The 16809-nt window shown below is 37.9% G+C and overlaps 1 protein-coding gene across 1 annotated transcript in view; it reads left to right on the top strand.

Annotated features, from left to right (window-relative positions):
* The first annotated feature begins 6 nt into the window (after window positions 1-6).
* Window positions 7-16809, top strand: part of PCF11 (PCF11 cleavage and polyadenylation factor subunit) — a 24895-nt gene continuing 8092 nt past the window's right edge. Inside the window, 10 exon segments of the mRNA XM_014532223.1 lie at window positions 7-203; window positions 3902-4027; window positions 6139-6327; window positions 6682-6876; window positions 7660-8771; window positions 9160-9340; window positions 9444-9534; window positions 10454-11115; window positions 11117-12016; window positions 14737-14836. Coding sequence (XP_014387709.1) covers window positions 12-203; window positions 3902-4027; window positions 6139-6327; window positions 6682-6876; window positions 7660-8771; window positions 9160-9340; window positions 9444-9534; window positions 10454-11115; window positions 11117-12016; window positions 14737-14836 — 3748 coding nt within the window. The 5' untranslated portion in view covers window positions 7-11.

Below are 16809 nucleotides of genomic sequence, written 5' to 3'. Positions count from 1 at the left end.
GCCGCGGCGCAATGTCAGAGCCGACGCCGGCCGAGGCCGGTACCGCGGGGGCCCGGGAGGACGCCTGTCGGGATTATCAGTCATCCCTCGAAGACCTGACCTTCAATAGCAAACCGCACATCAATATGCTGACCATTCTAGCCGAGGAGAACCTGCCCTTCGCCAAGGAGATCGTCTCTCTCATCGAGGCCCAAACCGCCAAGGTTTTTATACACCCCGCAGCCTCCTATTCTTCTAATACTCCCTGATTTTAGTGTCAGCCTCATCCCAGGTCTCGCTTCCATCCAAAGGGGGACAGCGTTCCTCTCCAACCCTCCCCCCCTCCAACTCTGGCTCGGTCTTGGGCCCAGGCTTCGAGCGTGGGCCTCCCTTGCGGGGAGGGAGTGGGGCGGGTGAAGGGTGGAGTCCCACTTCCGCTTACCAGCTCCCTATCTAGGCCACCGCGTTGTAGAGCCCGACCCACGCTTCGAATAGAGCCCTTTGGGGAGGGGGTGTGGGGACTTGAAGGCAGTTGGTGGTGCGGGGAAGTTGAGAGTTAAAAGGATCTTAAGCCCCTGGGAAGGTGGGGAGTGGTTCTCCCCCCCGCCCCCCGCTTCCCCCTCCCAGAACCCTTTTGGGTGATCTGTGCTGTGTGGGTTGGAAGGAGGTGAAGGGGGACCTGGGAGCGAGCTGTCGGGGGGTGGGCATAGGGCACTGGCCCCGAGTGGAGCAGCCGCTTGTTAGGAGCCCAACATGGCGCCTGCAAAGCACATGATGCAAAAGGGAAGAGAGAAGAATCCATTCCCTGCCAGCCAGGCAGCTGCTCACACCCGTCAGCCCCGTTTTGGGGTGGGGGCGGCTAGGTAGAACTTCCATTCTCCTCTCGGAGGGCTTTATTCGTCCCCCCAAATGGGAACTCGGGGTTGAGGGTGGGGGATGGGGGGGGGGGAGGTTTTATCCAACCTGTAGGTGGAGAACTGGCCCATTGGGTAACAAGTACTTGCAGTTTTTTTTGAAAAGTTCAGTCCCTCCTCTTCCTTCTCTCTTTTTTCCTCCCTTCCCTGATAGTGGAGACGTGCTTTTTCTTCACCCCTTGACAGACGTGGTCCTCTGCCACCCTGTATTTCCCTGTAGTCCTCCTGTTCTGTGCATTCATGTGGGAGTGATATGTCACTTAAAGTTACTGTTCAACTTGGTTATCATAATGAGTTCTAATAGTTTCCCAGCACTACGTTTTAAGTTCTTTTTCAAGCTTGTACTTATGGTTTAGTTTTTTTCTAGTTGTTAGTGATTGAAATGATCAGGATGAGCCTCCTTTTAGCAGAGTGAACCCCTTTTAAAAGGCCACTTTAACAACAACCACCAAATATATTGTTTAGAGGCGGTTTCTGTCTAGTGTAAAACTGAGTGGTCTGACTAATAAATGGTTTTGAAATGTGTGCTTGGTATTATAAAATTTGTGAATAAAACATATAAAATATGTATTTGTCTTTTTTATTTACCTTTGTAAGGTGTAGAATCTGCTTCCAAGACTTATTTTTATTTATCTACGTGGTTGTGTGTTTTAAACAAAAGTCTTTAAGTGACTTGGGTTCATTCTTTAGGTTCCATCCACTCTTGGGTAAATCCATTCACAAGATACACGGTTTCAGGTGGTCCTTTCATACCTTAATTTAAAGAGGATAAAAAGTAAGGTTTCTTTTTGTGTGTGCGGGTTTTTTTTTTTGTTTTTGTTTTTTTTTTAAGGGCCCGACAAGTTTTTCATGCTCAGTCTGGCAGCTAAAATACAAGCCTTCATTCTCTTTTTCCTGTGAATGTTGGTGTCAAACAGCTATTGTTCTTTTTTTAAAGTATGAGATTTAAAAAGGAAGCATTCCTCATACTCAACATCCTTTTTATTGCTACCACAAACATGTTGGACATGAAAACTTAATTTTTGCCTTGTTGAAGGCTTAACTTGACATTGAATGCCTTTTTTAACAAATGAAACCACTTGCATTTTTAAAAAATAACATTGATTTTTAAAATCTAAATACCTAGTATTTGGGGGGATTACTAATATTCCACAGAACCTATTATTTAGTAGCTCAGGTTGTCACTCAAGTTTCTTTGCTGGGTTTTATGGATCCTGAAGATCTTCGAGAAGTGAAAAGTAAATGCTGAATATAGTGGTCACATTAAAACTTGTATTTGTGTATGGCTACACAGAGTGGTGAAAATGGATGGACTATTTGCTGATAAAAGACAGCTAAAAATTTTTTTGGCACACGTTTCCTGATTATTTTTGTAAAGCCAGATTGAGGAAAAGATGTAAAAGTCACTTTGGGGAAATACCTTAATCGGTTGGGGTTGAGGGTGAGGGGAGGGATTTTCTGTCCTTTGGTAGCAAACTGGCTTGGTTTTGTGTTTCTGGAGGTGGATGTTTGTGTCCTTATTCTCTAGCATCTCAGCATTGCTAAACTTAAGGATTCACACTTAATTTGACTCCTCCCATGAGACAGTAGTGAAAAAATATTACATACAGGATTCAGTGTACAATAAAAAATTAGCCTACTGAACAGATTTTGGTTTTATAGAGAGCCTGTTATTTTCATAAGGATCACAATGACTAAAATGGTGTAAAACATGACATGGTAAGATACACAGCAATAAAGCATTTGACATGTTGATTCTTAATTTACCCACATGCAGTGGGCTTGTGAACCCTTTTATTAGAAGTACCAGAAAAGAAATGTTTCATACAAGGTTATTCAAAGGTTTCCTTAGTCAACTTTGGTTGTAGTAAAGGTTATCAGAAGCAAGAGCACTTCTACACACTTCTATGGGCAATTGGTTTTGTGAAATATGATGGAATTGTGTACTGCAGAACTGTGAGCCTACCCTAGCTTCAGGTAGCTATGGGTAAGTGTTGTTCAGGGTTAAGATTCCTATACACGTGGGATGGGTAAATGGGGATAATTTTTTTTTTTTTTTTAAATCATGGTTGCTCCTGTGGAGTCGGATTTAACACTTAGTTTATATGGTGTGTCTTAATGCTCCTCAGCAAGTCTGTGAACCTGCTGATGCTTTCTGGAAACTTGCTGTGCCTTCTAAAGCCAGTGATGGGTAGACATTCCAGTTGAACTGGGGCAACATTTGTTTGCTTTGGAAAGGGCCACCTGTATCCGCATCACCACACTGGCTCTGCACAAATTTAGAACCTCTGGTTTGTGCATGTCAGAGGAAAAATAATTTCGACGGAGAGTCCATGCTGTGAAGAAAATCTTCAGGACAAATCCTGGTTTCCAGAGTCAAGTTCAACCTGATTTACATGACTCAGCGGCCGCTCCATCCAGTTTTTCTTGTATCAGTAACAACTTGCACCTTCCTGCAAGTTTAAAAGTGGTTTTTTTTTGCCATTAACTTCATATGTGAAGTATACTTGATTTCTTTGTACATTGGATTATAGAGAAATAATCCTAATGATTTTACAGGTTACAAAAGCTTCATAGACTTTAACATATAAAATATGCTTATGGAAATTAGGGTTTCTGCCAGAAGTCTAAAAACTTCATTGAGTCTAGGTACACCATTATTAATGTGGGTCACAAAGCTTATACTTGGATTGCAGAAAATATCTCCCTCCTACTTTTTGGTCACTTAAAACAGGTCTTTATCATATGAACCTGAAATTCTATTGAGTGTTAAATGAATATACTAGAGATTAAGGTTTTCTTAATGGTGATTTTGAGCTTATTTTTTATGCTCAGCTAAAGATCACTGTAAGAAATCAGTACTTGATTGACCACAAATGTTTCATAAACGTTAATTTTAAATTATCAACAAAAATAGAGGTCTGTATTGTATGTTTAAAAATTCACTTTTAAAAGTATTTTTTGGTGGCAATTCATTATACTAAACTTATCAGTTTCTTTTTATTCAGGCTCCTTCCTCAGAGAAGCTTCCTGTTATGTACCTTATGGATTCTATCGTGAAAAACGTTGGACGAGAGTATCTCACTGCCTTTACTAAAAATCTAGTTGCAACATTTATTTGTGTGTTTGAAAAGGTATATATGCATTTAGAAACATTTGAATTTAAAAAAAAATGTGTTCCTGATTAAATAAATACTTGCCTTTGTGTTGGGTTTTCTTGGGTGGTGAAATGTTTTTTCTCTTGGACATTTACCAAGTACCATGTTAAAGTTAGCGTTTTATGTTAGATTTTTAACTCATTCTAGGAGTTTTATAATACCCATTCAAGATTAGATGACTTTGCTTTTATTTTTATATTTAAATTTATTTTTGGTAAGGGTATTACAGATGTTCTCTATTTTCTCCCCTAGATGACTTTGATTTTAGATGGGCAAAAAGATCTGAAGCTATCAAGAGCATTTCAAATTTCATTGTTTACATTTCTGCTGTTAGGTTGTTGGCTATTCCTATCTGGAAAGAAAAAAAGTGTAATCTACCAGTGTGTCTTAACCTACCATTGATTTCTGAAACTTTTGTGATTTTTTTTTGTTGTTTCCTCTTGTTATCCATTCAAATATGTTTTATATGAATGTTCTAGGTGTGTGTGAATGGTGGACCAGTTAATTGCCTTAGGTTATATTGGAAATACTTTTTAACCTCTTAGTGTTTAGAAGAAAGGTTTGTTCTAGACCTAGAGATTGTACATTCCTTCAATAACATTGTATCTGGTAGTTTGGTAAATACAGTTATTATGTTGAGGAGGCCAAGGGATTTGCTGAAGTAATTATCTTCCTGTTAGGCTTTATCTTTCAAATTTAGTAAAAGGGCATTTATAAGATAATTAGGTTTAGAGATTGTTTCCTAACAAGAAATTGGTAGTTCTTATATTTAGAAGTACTTGTGTTTGGAGGAAACTTAAGAGTTGTCAGACTAGGAGAATTGGGATTATTTTGAAAGAACTATTCATTATCAGATACTTTTACTTGCTTGTTAGAACAGAAAAAGTAGTTGCTACTTGAGCAATTTTTTCCCCTTTAAATTCCTAGAGAAAGTAAACACTGCTAAGTAAGTACATGCAGAAGAAATTTGGAAAGCTATATTTCAGATTGTGTTAAGGAGCTTGTTAATAGTGTATTGTAGACCTTTTCTAAATACTGCTTACCTGAGCCTATGGCCTTAAGGAGAAGTTAACTCTGCATTATAGAAGTTGGGGAGCTAAACCAACTTGGCTTCAGTTTCAATATGTTCAAATTCATTTGGGTGTTTGATAGAATATCTTTACTGAATCTAACTAGGCCTTAAGACCTTACAGTTGATGAAAATGACCTTGTAGTATAATTATTATCTGAAGACTTGAATGTAGTCAAGGCTTTATTATCCTGAAGTTAAATACCTTAGGTTTCTCTGATGGCCAATTTAAAAAATAGTTATGCCCATCATAAGCATGAGCAGTTAAGTTATAAAACTAAGCTCATCAGTGGGTAAGATTTTGAATTTTATTAAGGTGCCTTCCACACCACAAATAGTTTGTTCTGAGGTATCAACCGTATTGTATTGCAGAAGATGGGTTAGTGAGATAGGTTTGTCTTAATTTTAACTTTGTACTACCATGTAAATAATTTAAGAAATTTAAGCCATCAGGTAAACTGTTCCCTAGTTTTATGGTCTTATGTTTTGTCCAGAGTAAGAATAACATTAGGAATGCTATTTTAAGACCTAAAATTTGAAAACATTTTGCACTTTTTTTTTCAATGGGCCTCTTTAATTTGCTACAAGCAAGTGAAAGAAAGTCCATTTATAAGTCTTCCACATCTGCATTCTGGCCATAAGGGACTTTGAGGTTTTTCTGAAGCACATCACATGAGCATCTGTGGGCTCTGTCTGCATATAGTAGTTCTTTGTCTCAGTAATCTCATAGCCAAACTTCCTGTATAATTGTACTTTTAAAAGTAGAAAGTCTTGTCTAGTGGTTTGCTTTCATGAAGGCTAGGTGATGACAACTTTAATTTTTCTAATTTTTTTTTCAGGGAGAAATTTCTTTAACATTTGTAAACTATATCGAATACTTACTGTTGTACATATATTTATGAATGAGCAGTATGAGTGCTCTATGTAAAGTAGAGAAGAGACTGATCTAGCTTTATACTTAATATTTAAAACATTCTATAGTGACTTAACAAGCCATAGAATTGTTCTGTTGTTCTAGGTGGATGAAAATACTAGAAAAAGTTTATTTAAGTTACGTTCCACATGGGATGAGATATTCCCATTGAAGAAACTTTATGCCCTGGATGTCAGAGTCAATTCATTAGATCCTGCTTGGCCTATTCGACCTCTACCCCCCAATGGGAATACATCTAGCATCCATGTGAATCCTAAATTTTTAAATAAATCGGTAAGTTTTACATGAATGGTGTATAACTAATATTTTCAACTGTCAAATTTTGACTTTTCTAAAATTTGCTAGAAAGAAATATCAAAAATATCCTGTGTTTGAAACAGTTTAAATTTGTTTTTTTCTCTTCAGGTTGACAGTACATTTAAAAATATGTTCTTGTTTAGGTATAACATATTATACTACTTTGGAATTTAAATTCCTGAAAAATTTTCTGTGTGTTTTTAAACATGATTGGCCATTTAAAAAAATGGATGGTATTTATTAAGGGGTAAACTCATAATTTTCAGTTCCCTCTTAACTTCCTATTTAGCTGTGATACATAGTTTTTTAACAAATAATTTTCTCTCATAGCCTGAAGAGCCTTCAACACCTGGCACAGTGGTCACTTCCCCTAGCATCTCCACTCCTCCAATTGTTCCTGATATACAAAAGAATCTTACCCAAGAACAACTAATAAGGCAGCAGTTACTTGCAAAACAAAAACAGTTATTAGAACTTCAGCAGAAAAAGCTGGAGCTTGAACTAGAGCAAGCTAAAGCACAACTGGTAAGTACAGGAAATCTACATTTTTAAATATTTCAATCATGTCTTCTGATAGAGAAGTAATTATTTTGTGTTTGAATTCTCTTAACGTTACTTTTATTAATAGTGTATTTTCCCACTTTTATTTCACAAATTATGGTGCATTAGAGCAAATTTTTATATCCTTATTGTAAAACTCGAATATAAACTGTACACTATTTTCTTCTCAAGTACTTTTCTATTATAGGATTGCTATCTTTGTAGATAACACCTTAGTTTTGTTAACAATTAAATCATGTAGATTTAGTATCAGTCCCAGTATGGTCGGTGTGTTGTGGCAAATGTTTTTGCAGTCTTGAATCTTTTATGAGCTTGTGCTTCATGAGCAGAAGTCAGGTTCCTAGAAGGAAACAAGAGAAAAGCCACCACAAAATTAACGACTAGGAAGATTACATGTTCATATGCAGGAATGACCTTATACAAAGTTATTTTACTTGGCACTTAAGTTTGAGAGTGGGAAGTTCACGAAGGGAGTTTTGTACATTTATTATTAGTGCCACTTTTTCAATCTACCTAGAGATTATATTATAAAATCCCAAAGTAAAGGACTAGTAAGAAATGACAGGCCACATAGGTAGATGAACTTTCTTTTCACTTTAATCTCCACTTAAACATTAGAAGTATTCAGTGTGAAAACAGTATTAAATAAATGGATTTATTGAATAAAGCATATTCTAGATTTCAATTTCTTGATAGATAATCTGCATGTTTTACAGTATTAACATGAACATTTACTTTGTATTTCAGGCAGTTTCTCTTAGTGTTCAGCAGGAGACATCCAACTTAGGTCCTGGATCTGCACCATCCAAATTACATGTTTCACAAATTCCCCCTATGGCAGTTAAAACTCCCCATCAGATTCCTTTGCAACCTGAAAAAAGCCGTGCAGGTCCATCCTTACAAATTCAGGACTTGAAAGGAACAAACCGGGATCCCCGTCTTAATAGGATGAGTCAGCATTCTTCTCATGGAAAAGATCAGAGTCACAGAAAAGAATTCCTAATGAATACATTAAACCAATCTGATATTAAGACAAGTAAAACTATACCTTCTGAAAAACTACATTCATCCAAACAAGAAAAAAGTAAATCAGGTGAAAAAATAACCAAGAAGGAACTTGACCAGTTAGATTCTAAATCTAAATCTAAATCACCATCACCTTTGAAAAACAAATTCTCTCACACAAAAGACTTGAAAAATCAAGAATCTGAATGCCCAAGGGTGTCTGACATGAGTAAGAGAGATCCAAGATTAAAAAAACATCTTCAAGATAAGACTGATAGCAAAGATGATGATATAAAAGAGAAGAGAAAAACTTCAGAAAAAAAAGATAAAGATGAGCATATGAAATCATCTGAACATAGACTGGTTGGAAGTCGAAATAAAATCGTTAATGGCATTGTACAAAAACAAGATGTAATAACGGAAGACTCAGAAAAACAGGGAACAAAACCAGGGAGATCAAGTACTAGAAAGCGATCAAGATCGAGATCACCCAAGTCTCGGTCACCAATTATACATTCTCCTAAGAGAAGAGATAGGCGGTCACCCAAACGAAGGCAAAGGAGTATGTCTCCAACCTCGACAGCCAAAGCTGGAAAGATTCGCCACTCTGGATGTAAGCAGTCACATATGGAAGACTTTATGCCACCTTCCAGGGAAGAAAGAAATGCTAAGAGAAGTACTAAACAGGATGTTCGAGATCCAAGGCGAATAAAGAAGACTGAAGAGGAACAACCGCAAGAAACTACAAGTCAGCATTCTACAAAGTCAGGCACTGAACCGAAGGAGAATGTAGAAAATTGGTCAAGTTCCAAGTCTAACAAAAGATGGAAATCTGGTTGGGAAGAAAATAAAAGGTAGGATGTTCACATTTTAAATCAAGTGAAATAATATGTGCATTTTAAAATACAGTGTTAACTTAAAAATTGGATAATGTTCATAGGGTGCTGTAATTGTTGCTTTATTTTTTCACTTCTTATGACATCATGGGTTAAATATCATTATTACTCCTATTTTACAGATTAGGAAAGTGAAGTTTAGAAAGGTTAATCTATGTAAGGCTGCATACCCAGGACATGAAAGAATTAGAATTTATCTGATTTTCCTGACTTAAGATCTTGTGCTCTTAATTAACTTTTATGATTACATATAATCATTTTAACTAGATTCTTTGAAAAGGATTCTTAAATATGGTCCTGAGTATTTAAATTTTATGAAGTAACATAACTGCTTTTATGGTTTCAGCTTACAACAAGGTGACGACCATAGTAAATCTCCTCATCTAAGGCATAGGGAAAGCTGGTCAAGCACTAAAGGAATTTTGTCACCTCGAGCCCCAAAGCAACAGCATCGATTAAGTGTAGATGCCAATCTTCAGATTCCTAAAGAGTTAACTCTTGCAAGCAAAAGAGAATTACTTCAAAAGGTAGTTACTATGATCCCATGTATTCAATATTGTTTTTGTCTAAATATTTTGTAAGTACTTTTTATATTTAAAATACTTGATTTCTTTTTATCATCCCATGCAGACGAGTGAACGTTTAGCATCTGGTGAAATTACACAGGATGAGTTCCTTGTTGTTGTGCATCAAATTCGACAGCTATTTCAGTATCAAGAAGGTAAACATAGATGCAATGTATGCGATAGTCCTTCAGAAGAAAATAAAGGTGGATTAAAAAAGAAACCTCTCTTATCTGATGCTGAATTAACCTACTATGAACATAAAGCAAAACTGAAAAGGACACAGGTTCAGCATTCATTTCCAAGACTTGATCTCTTAGATCCTGATATTTTTGACTACCCTTTGACTGATGCCTTGTTGTCTGGAATAGAATGTGAGCCATCCAAAAGTAAACATGCAAGTAGGAATAGTGGAGCACAGTTTGACAGAAAAGAACAATTTAGTGAAAGAGCAAGACGTCTTTCTCCTATATCTGGGAGTCGTTCTTATGCTGAGAATCTTTCACCCCATGAGGGCCGGAGAAGACATGACGAGCAAGTCTCTGCTAAAGGTAGAAAGTTAAATCAGATTATGCCTATTGAATCACACAGCAGTGAAGGGAAAATGAACAGCTAAGTGGGGATGGATTTTTTGTGACTGTTCAGACTACCTTTTTTTGTTTCAACTTGTTTTTCCCTCAGAGGGAAGGGAAGAGAGTTAATACTTATAAAACCAACTATATGTTAGGTATTTTACTAGGTTCTTTATATATGTAATCCGATTTAACCCTCACAACAACCCAGTGAAATATATATTATCCCCATTTTACAGATAGGAAATAAGACCAGAGAAGTTTAACTTGCTTTAAAAAAATAATTAGTAAGTTGACAGAATGGGGATTTTTAAAATCCAGGTGTGTCTGACTTTAGAGGGCATCATTTTACCGGCTGTTTTGATGTTGTCTTTTCCCTCCCCTGTAATGAAGTGAGATAGTTATGGATATTTTTGGATAAGCATTTACATGAATGTAGAAAGATTTGAAGATAATTTTATATAAATTCAGATTCAAGGAAAATAATTTATTTTCTTTTTAAAAGGTGTGCGAGAAGAGCAGAGGTCACCATTCAATGATCGTTTTCCACTTAAGCGACCTAGATATGAAGATGCCGATAAACCATTTGTAGATAGCCCAGCATCACGATTCGCCGGCCTCGATACAAATCAGCGACTTACAGCGTTAGCTGAAGACAGACCATTATTTGATGGACCTAGTAGGCCATCAGTAACAAGAGATGGCCCAACCAAGATGATTTTTGAAGGACCTAATAAATTAAGCCCTAGAATTGATGGACCTCCTGCACCAGGTTCTCTTCGATTTGATGGGTCACCTGGACAAATTGGGGGAGGTGATCCTTTGAGATTTGAAGGACCACAAGGTCAGCTAGGAGGCAGGCGTCCTTTGAGATTTGAAGGTCCTCCAGGACCAGTAGGGACACCTTTGCGGTTTGAAGGGCCAATTGGTCAAGCAGGCGGAGGTGGTTTTCGGTTTGAAGGTTCCCCTGGTCTGAGGTTTGAGGGATCTGCAGGTGGTCTACGATTTGAAGGACCAGGGGGCCAGCCTGTGGGTGGGCTCAGGTTTGAGGGACATCGGGGTCAACCTGTGGGAGGTCTGAGGTTTGAGGGACCTCATGGTCAGCCTGTGGGTGGACTTAGATTTGATAATCCCCGAGGTCAGCCTGTAAGTGGACATAGATTTGAGGGGGGGTCATGGTCCATCAGGAGCTGCAATGAGGTTTGATGGACCTCATGGTCAGCCAGCAGGTGAGATCAGATTTGAGGGCCCTTTGCTACAGCAGGGAGTTGGAATGAGGTTTGAGGGCCCCCATGGTCAGTCAGTAGCTGGTCTGAGGTTTGAAGGACAACATAATCAACTTGGTGGAAACCTTAGGTTTGAGGGTCCACATGGTCAACCAGGGGTTGGGATCAGGTTTGAGGGACCCTTAGTCCAACAAGGAGGTGGAATGAGGTTTGAGGGTCCTGTACCAGGAAGTGGACTGAGAATTGAAGGGCCTCTGGGTCAAGGTGGTCCAAGATTGGAAGGTTGTCACGCTTTCAGGTTTGATGGGCAGCCAGGTCAGCCATCACTCTTACCAAGATTTGATGGATTACATGGTCAACCAGGTCCTAGATTTGAAAGAACTGGTCAGCCAGGCCCACAGAGATTTGATGGACCACCTGGACAGCAGGTTCAACCAAGATTTGATGGTGTTCCTCAAAGATTTGATGGTCCACAACACCAGCAAGCATCAAGGTTTGATATTCCCCTTGGTCTTCAAGGCGCACGATTTGACAATCATCCTTCACAAAGGCTTGAATCTGTTTCTTTCAGTCAGACTGGTCCATATAATGAGCCGCCTGGCAATGCTTTTAATGCCCCATCCCAAGGACTGCAATTCCAAAGACACGAACAAATATTTGATTCACCTCAAGGACCAAATTTTAATGGACCACATGGCCCTGGGAACCAGAGTTTCTCAAATCCCCTTAGCAGAGCTTCTGGACACTATTTTGATGAAAAGAATCTTCAAAGTTCTCAATTTGGAAACTTTGGCAATTTACCTGCTCCAATAACAGTAGGAAACATTCAGGCATCTCAACAGGTAAGTCTTGTATTTATTTTAAAATTAGGTTGTGTGGAGATATGAATCATTTTTAATGTTTTTAGGGTTTGAGGAAGGTCTTCAGGAGACAAGTTCATAGACTGGCAAGTTTTTAATGTACTTCAAAACCCCACATGCTAGGGAAGTGGGAAGAGAGTCTTAGGTCTAAAATTTGCAATTTCATTCAAAAATTGACTTTAGCTATTCCAGTAGCTAGAGAAACCTACTTCTCTCTCTCTCTCTCTCTCTCTCTCTCTCTCTCTCTCAATCTCGCTCTCTCTCTCTCTAGCTAGAGAAACCTACTTCTCTCTGTCTCTCTCTCTCTCTCTCTCTCTCTCTCACACACACACACACACACACACACACACGTGCACACACATTCACACTTTTTATTTTTTAATATGTTTTTATTGATTTCAGAGAGGAAGGAAGAGGGAGAGTTAGAAATATCCATGATGAGAGAGAATTATTGATTGCTGCCTCCTGCAAGTCCCCCACTGGGGATCGAGCCCACAACCTGGGATCTTTGACCGTAATCAACCTGGGACCTTTCAGTTCGCAGGCCGATGCTCTATCCACAGAGCCAAACTGGCTAGGGCTACACTTTTTTTTTTTAATGGACGTTTTAGAGTAGTTGTAGTTTTACAGCAAAATCATGCTGTGTAGTATAGATATTTCCTTTATACTTCTTGCCTTCACACCTGGATAGCTTCCCCATTATGTTTTTGTTTGTTTGCTTTAGGCTACAAAGCTAGTAAAGTATTATATAATTGTGAGGGTAATTTATAGATCTCTGCTACATTATAGAACTGTGAGCCTTGATAAGCTTTAAAGTAACCATAGATCTTGTCTTTTTTAAAAAATTTTATTGATTTCAGAGAGGAAGGGAGAGAGCTAGAGAGGGAGAAACATCAATGATGAGAGAGAATCATTGATTGGCTGCCTCCTGCACACCCCACACTGGGGATTGGGATTGAGCCTGCAACCTGGGCATATGCTGTGACCAGGAGTTGAACTGTGACCTCCTGGTTCATAGGTTTGACACTCAACCACTGAACCACACCGGCCGGGCTAAATCTTGTTTTTTAGATTGCTCTTTAAGAACTTCCTTAGTCTGAGTTAAGTAAGAAAATCAAGTTGTCCATGCTTTTACAGCCTGGAGGAATATTTTTCTTCCTCTCTTCCTACTTTGCAGCACCTTCCCAGTCATTCCAGTCAAATAGAAATATTTGATATTAGTATCAACACAGCAAACCTGTGACTTCCCGCCCAAATGTATTCATTTTATCACCTAAATATGTACAGTCACTTGTTGGTATTCTTTTGCACTTGCTAACACTTTCTTACTATGACAAAATCATGTTATACTAGTAACATTGCATGGAAGAAAATGTAAAACTAAAAGATTTTTAAACACATTATAAGCATTACTATTTTTTAAAATATTTTTATTGATTTCAGAGAGGAAGGGGGAGGTAGAGAGAGATAGAAACATCAATGATGAGAGAGAATCATTGATTGGCTGCCTCATGCATGCTCCCTACTGGGGATCAAGCCTGCAACCCAGGCATGTGCCCATGACCGGAATCAAACCTGGGACCCTTCAGTCCCCTGAGCCAAACCGGCTAGGGCTTAAATATATTTTTATTGGTTTCAGAGAGGAAGGAAAAGAGGGAGAGAGAGAGAGAAACATCAATGATGAGAGAGAATCATTGATCGGCTGCCTCCTGCACGCCCCCTACTGGGGATTGAACCTGCAACCCCGGCATGTGCCCTTGACCGGAATGGAACCTGGGACCCTTCAGTCTGCAGGCTGACGCTCTATCCACTGAGCCAAACTGGCTAGGGCACATTATAAGCATTATTGATAGAAAGCAAACTTCTGTTGATATCCAATAATTTGAAAAAAAAATTGTTCTGCATAGATTTACTCTATTGTGTGTTCTTAAAAGAAATGATATTGACATATTTAGGAGTGGGACTTGACTAAGTCTTGCTTGGTACATTATACTAAATTGGGTTTTTTTGTATATACATATCACTGAAAGTTAACATGGATACTGAATAAGGCTTATGAATGGATAATTATTTACATAGCGGAAACATGTTGAAGTCCTACCTCATTCTGAACTACAAATACAGTATTTGTATGCCTGCACAATACTTATTTCATTTTTTTTAACATTCTCTTGATGTCTTTTACAATCTACTTTGTAACCCAAAGTATTATGGCCAAGCAAGATGATCACAAAAGAGTTCAGATTGCTAATTAAAACTGGCTTTTGACACCTGATGTTCAGGAGTTCTGGTCTCATTTTTGCTGCTAACTCTAGCCATTATGACTATGTATAGGTCACATCTCTGGATGTCAGTTCTTCTATTTGTAAAATAAGAGAAAGCACGAGCAAGTAAAGTGACTTGTGTAAGGTCACACAGCTAGTTGTTACTGATACTTTCATGGTATCTTCAACTTTTCAAAGAAGCTTCACATCCATTCTCAGTTCTTTATGATTCTATGAAACAGATTTGGGAAGGTATTATTGTTCCTTTTTTTTTGTAGAAAGCCTATAAGTGAAGTGACCCAGTCAGGTTTCACTTGTAAATATTTATCGTAGAAACCAGGCCTTAAGATGTATGTGAATATTTTTATGTGGTAAGTATGTTAAAGTTTTACTTAAAATATGGAACAGATGTTCTTAAAACCAATGTTTCTCTTAAAGGTTCTGACTGGTGTTGCTCAACCAGTACCATTTGGCCAGGGACAACAATTTTTACCAGTTCATCCACAAAATCCTGGAGCATTTGTTCAGAATCCTTCAGGTATGTACTTGCTGACCTTTGTGTTTTTCAAAAGGCGAATAATTACTGTCTCGTTGAATAGCTACTGAGTTTGTTTACATTGTTGATGTGTTCACATTGATCCTATTTACAACTAGGGATGGTTAGCTAGGACTAGTAGACCATTTAAAAGGGGAGGAATGAAACCTATTGGAAGCTGGAAGGTGTGTGTGTGTGGGGGGGGGGATGTGATACTTATGTTAAAGTGATAAATGGCAAACCTCAGAAATCTCATTATTTGATATTTTATGTATATGTGTGATGATTCAATAAACTAAGTAAATACTGGGGATATTGCCTTATAAAGTTGATCCATTTATATGTCTTTATGGGCACTCAAATAATAATTATACCCAACATGTTAAAAGAGTAGAAAAAAACGGTGTTTCTCTAGCCAGGTACACTGAAAAGCATCTTTGTTACTCTGGGGTGAAGCATAATAATATCGTTATGGGTATAATAACAATATTGGATACAAGGGCTTTAAAATAAATTTTGTTTTTTGAATATATTTTTATTGATTTCAGAGAGGAAAGTAGAGAGAGAGAAAAATCGATGAGAGAGAATCATTGATCAGCTGCCACCTGCATGCCCCCTACTGGGGATAGAGCCCACGACTGTGACCTCCCGGTTAATAGGTTGATGCTCAACCACTGAGCAACACCAGCTAGGCTGTTTTATTTTTGAATCTTCAGAAACATGCTTTAACATGGTACTATTCAGTTTACAAGGTCAGGGAGTTGTCTAAATCTTCTGAAGTAACTAGGGAAGTCCTAGCCAAGTACTAGTTTATTAATTAGTTCTTAAACAGTGTCATCATAAGGAATTCACTCAATTAATTTGAAAGCTTTTTGTTTTTAATTTCTAGTTTGATTAGGTTAATTAATGTTTTTTGGTATCATTGTAATGAAGGGGAAGGAAAGAATTTGGTATCTAAAGTCAGAAGACCAGCCTTGGAATTTCACTCTATTTCTAGATAGGCAGGTCATTACCACAAATACTCTCTGGGCTTCATTTTCTTCCTCTCTAGACAGAATATGATAAAAGTCAGTATTTGCCAGAAAAATTTTTATAAGATAATTAATGAGATCATATATGCAAAAGTATTTTGTAACTTAAATACATTATATACATTCTAATGTATTTTACTTTAGAATTTAGTTTTTCTTGTTGGGTAGAGGATTTGTTGCATTGAGGTTAGTATGCAAAACTGCAAATTTAAAAACAAAAAGAAGCAAATACTATATATAGTGCCAAACATCTTAGTGCATTAAAATTATGAATTCATTTAGTCCTCATAACAATCTAGGAACAATTATTATTACCCTTTTATAGGTAAAGGAAACTGAGGTACAGATAAACAACTTGATCATGTCACACAACTAAAATGTGGGATTTCTAGTTAGGATCTCAGGAGTCTGGTTCCATAGTTCATGTTTTATTTTTTTTCATAGTTCATGTTTTTGATCACTAAACTTGGCCATCTGAAGACATGTAAATAGCTAGTTAGGACTAAGACAAATAATTCTAATGAAAGGTAAATGTTAAAGTAATGTGTGAAATGCTATTGTAATTGATGTCAGGGTTGATTTATTTATTCATTCATGTATTCAGACATTTAATTTGAATAGACATTAATTAGTCTCTGTGTCCAAGTCATTGTGCTAAGTGGAAGAGTATGCAGTGGTTAAGAGCAGGGATTATGTGTATTGTGGATGCAAATTGAATTTCTTCTCATGAAGGAATTTTTGGTGTTCCATAACCTTTTCTAGAAGTGTAGTGAGATGCAGTGACATACAAACACATTGAAATAATCCTATATAGTAAAGAGGTAATATGCAAATTGACCCTCACTCCGCAATGCCGTCACAAGATGGCGGCGTGCACAGTGGGGGCAGGGCCATGGGGGCAGGGCTGGTGGCTGCTCCGCGTGGCTTCCGCTGGGGTTCCTGTGG

The sequence above is a fragment of the Myotis brandtii genome, unplaced genomic scaffold (assembly GCF_000412655.1).
Source record: "Myotis brandtii unplaced genomic scaffold, ASM41265v1 scaffold86, whole genome shotgun sequence".
Lineage (NCBI taxonomy): Eukaryota > Metazoa > Chordata > Mammalia > Chiroptera > Vespertilionidae > Myotis > Myotis brandtii.
Note: the sequence above shows the minus strand (reverse complement) of the source record. Positions and strands in the feature narration are given on the sequence as shown.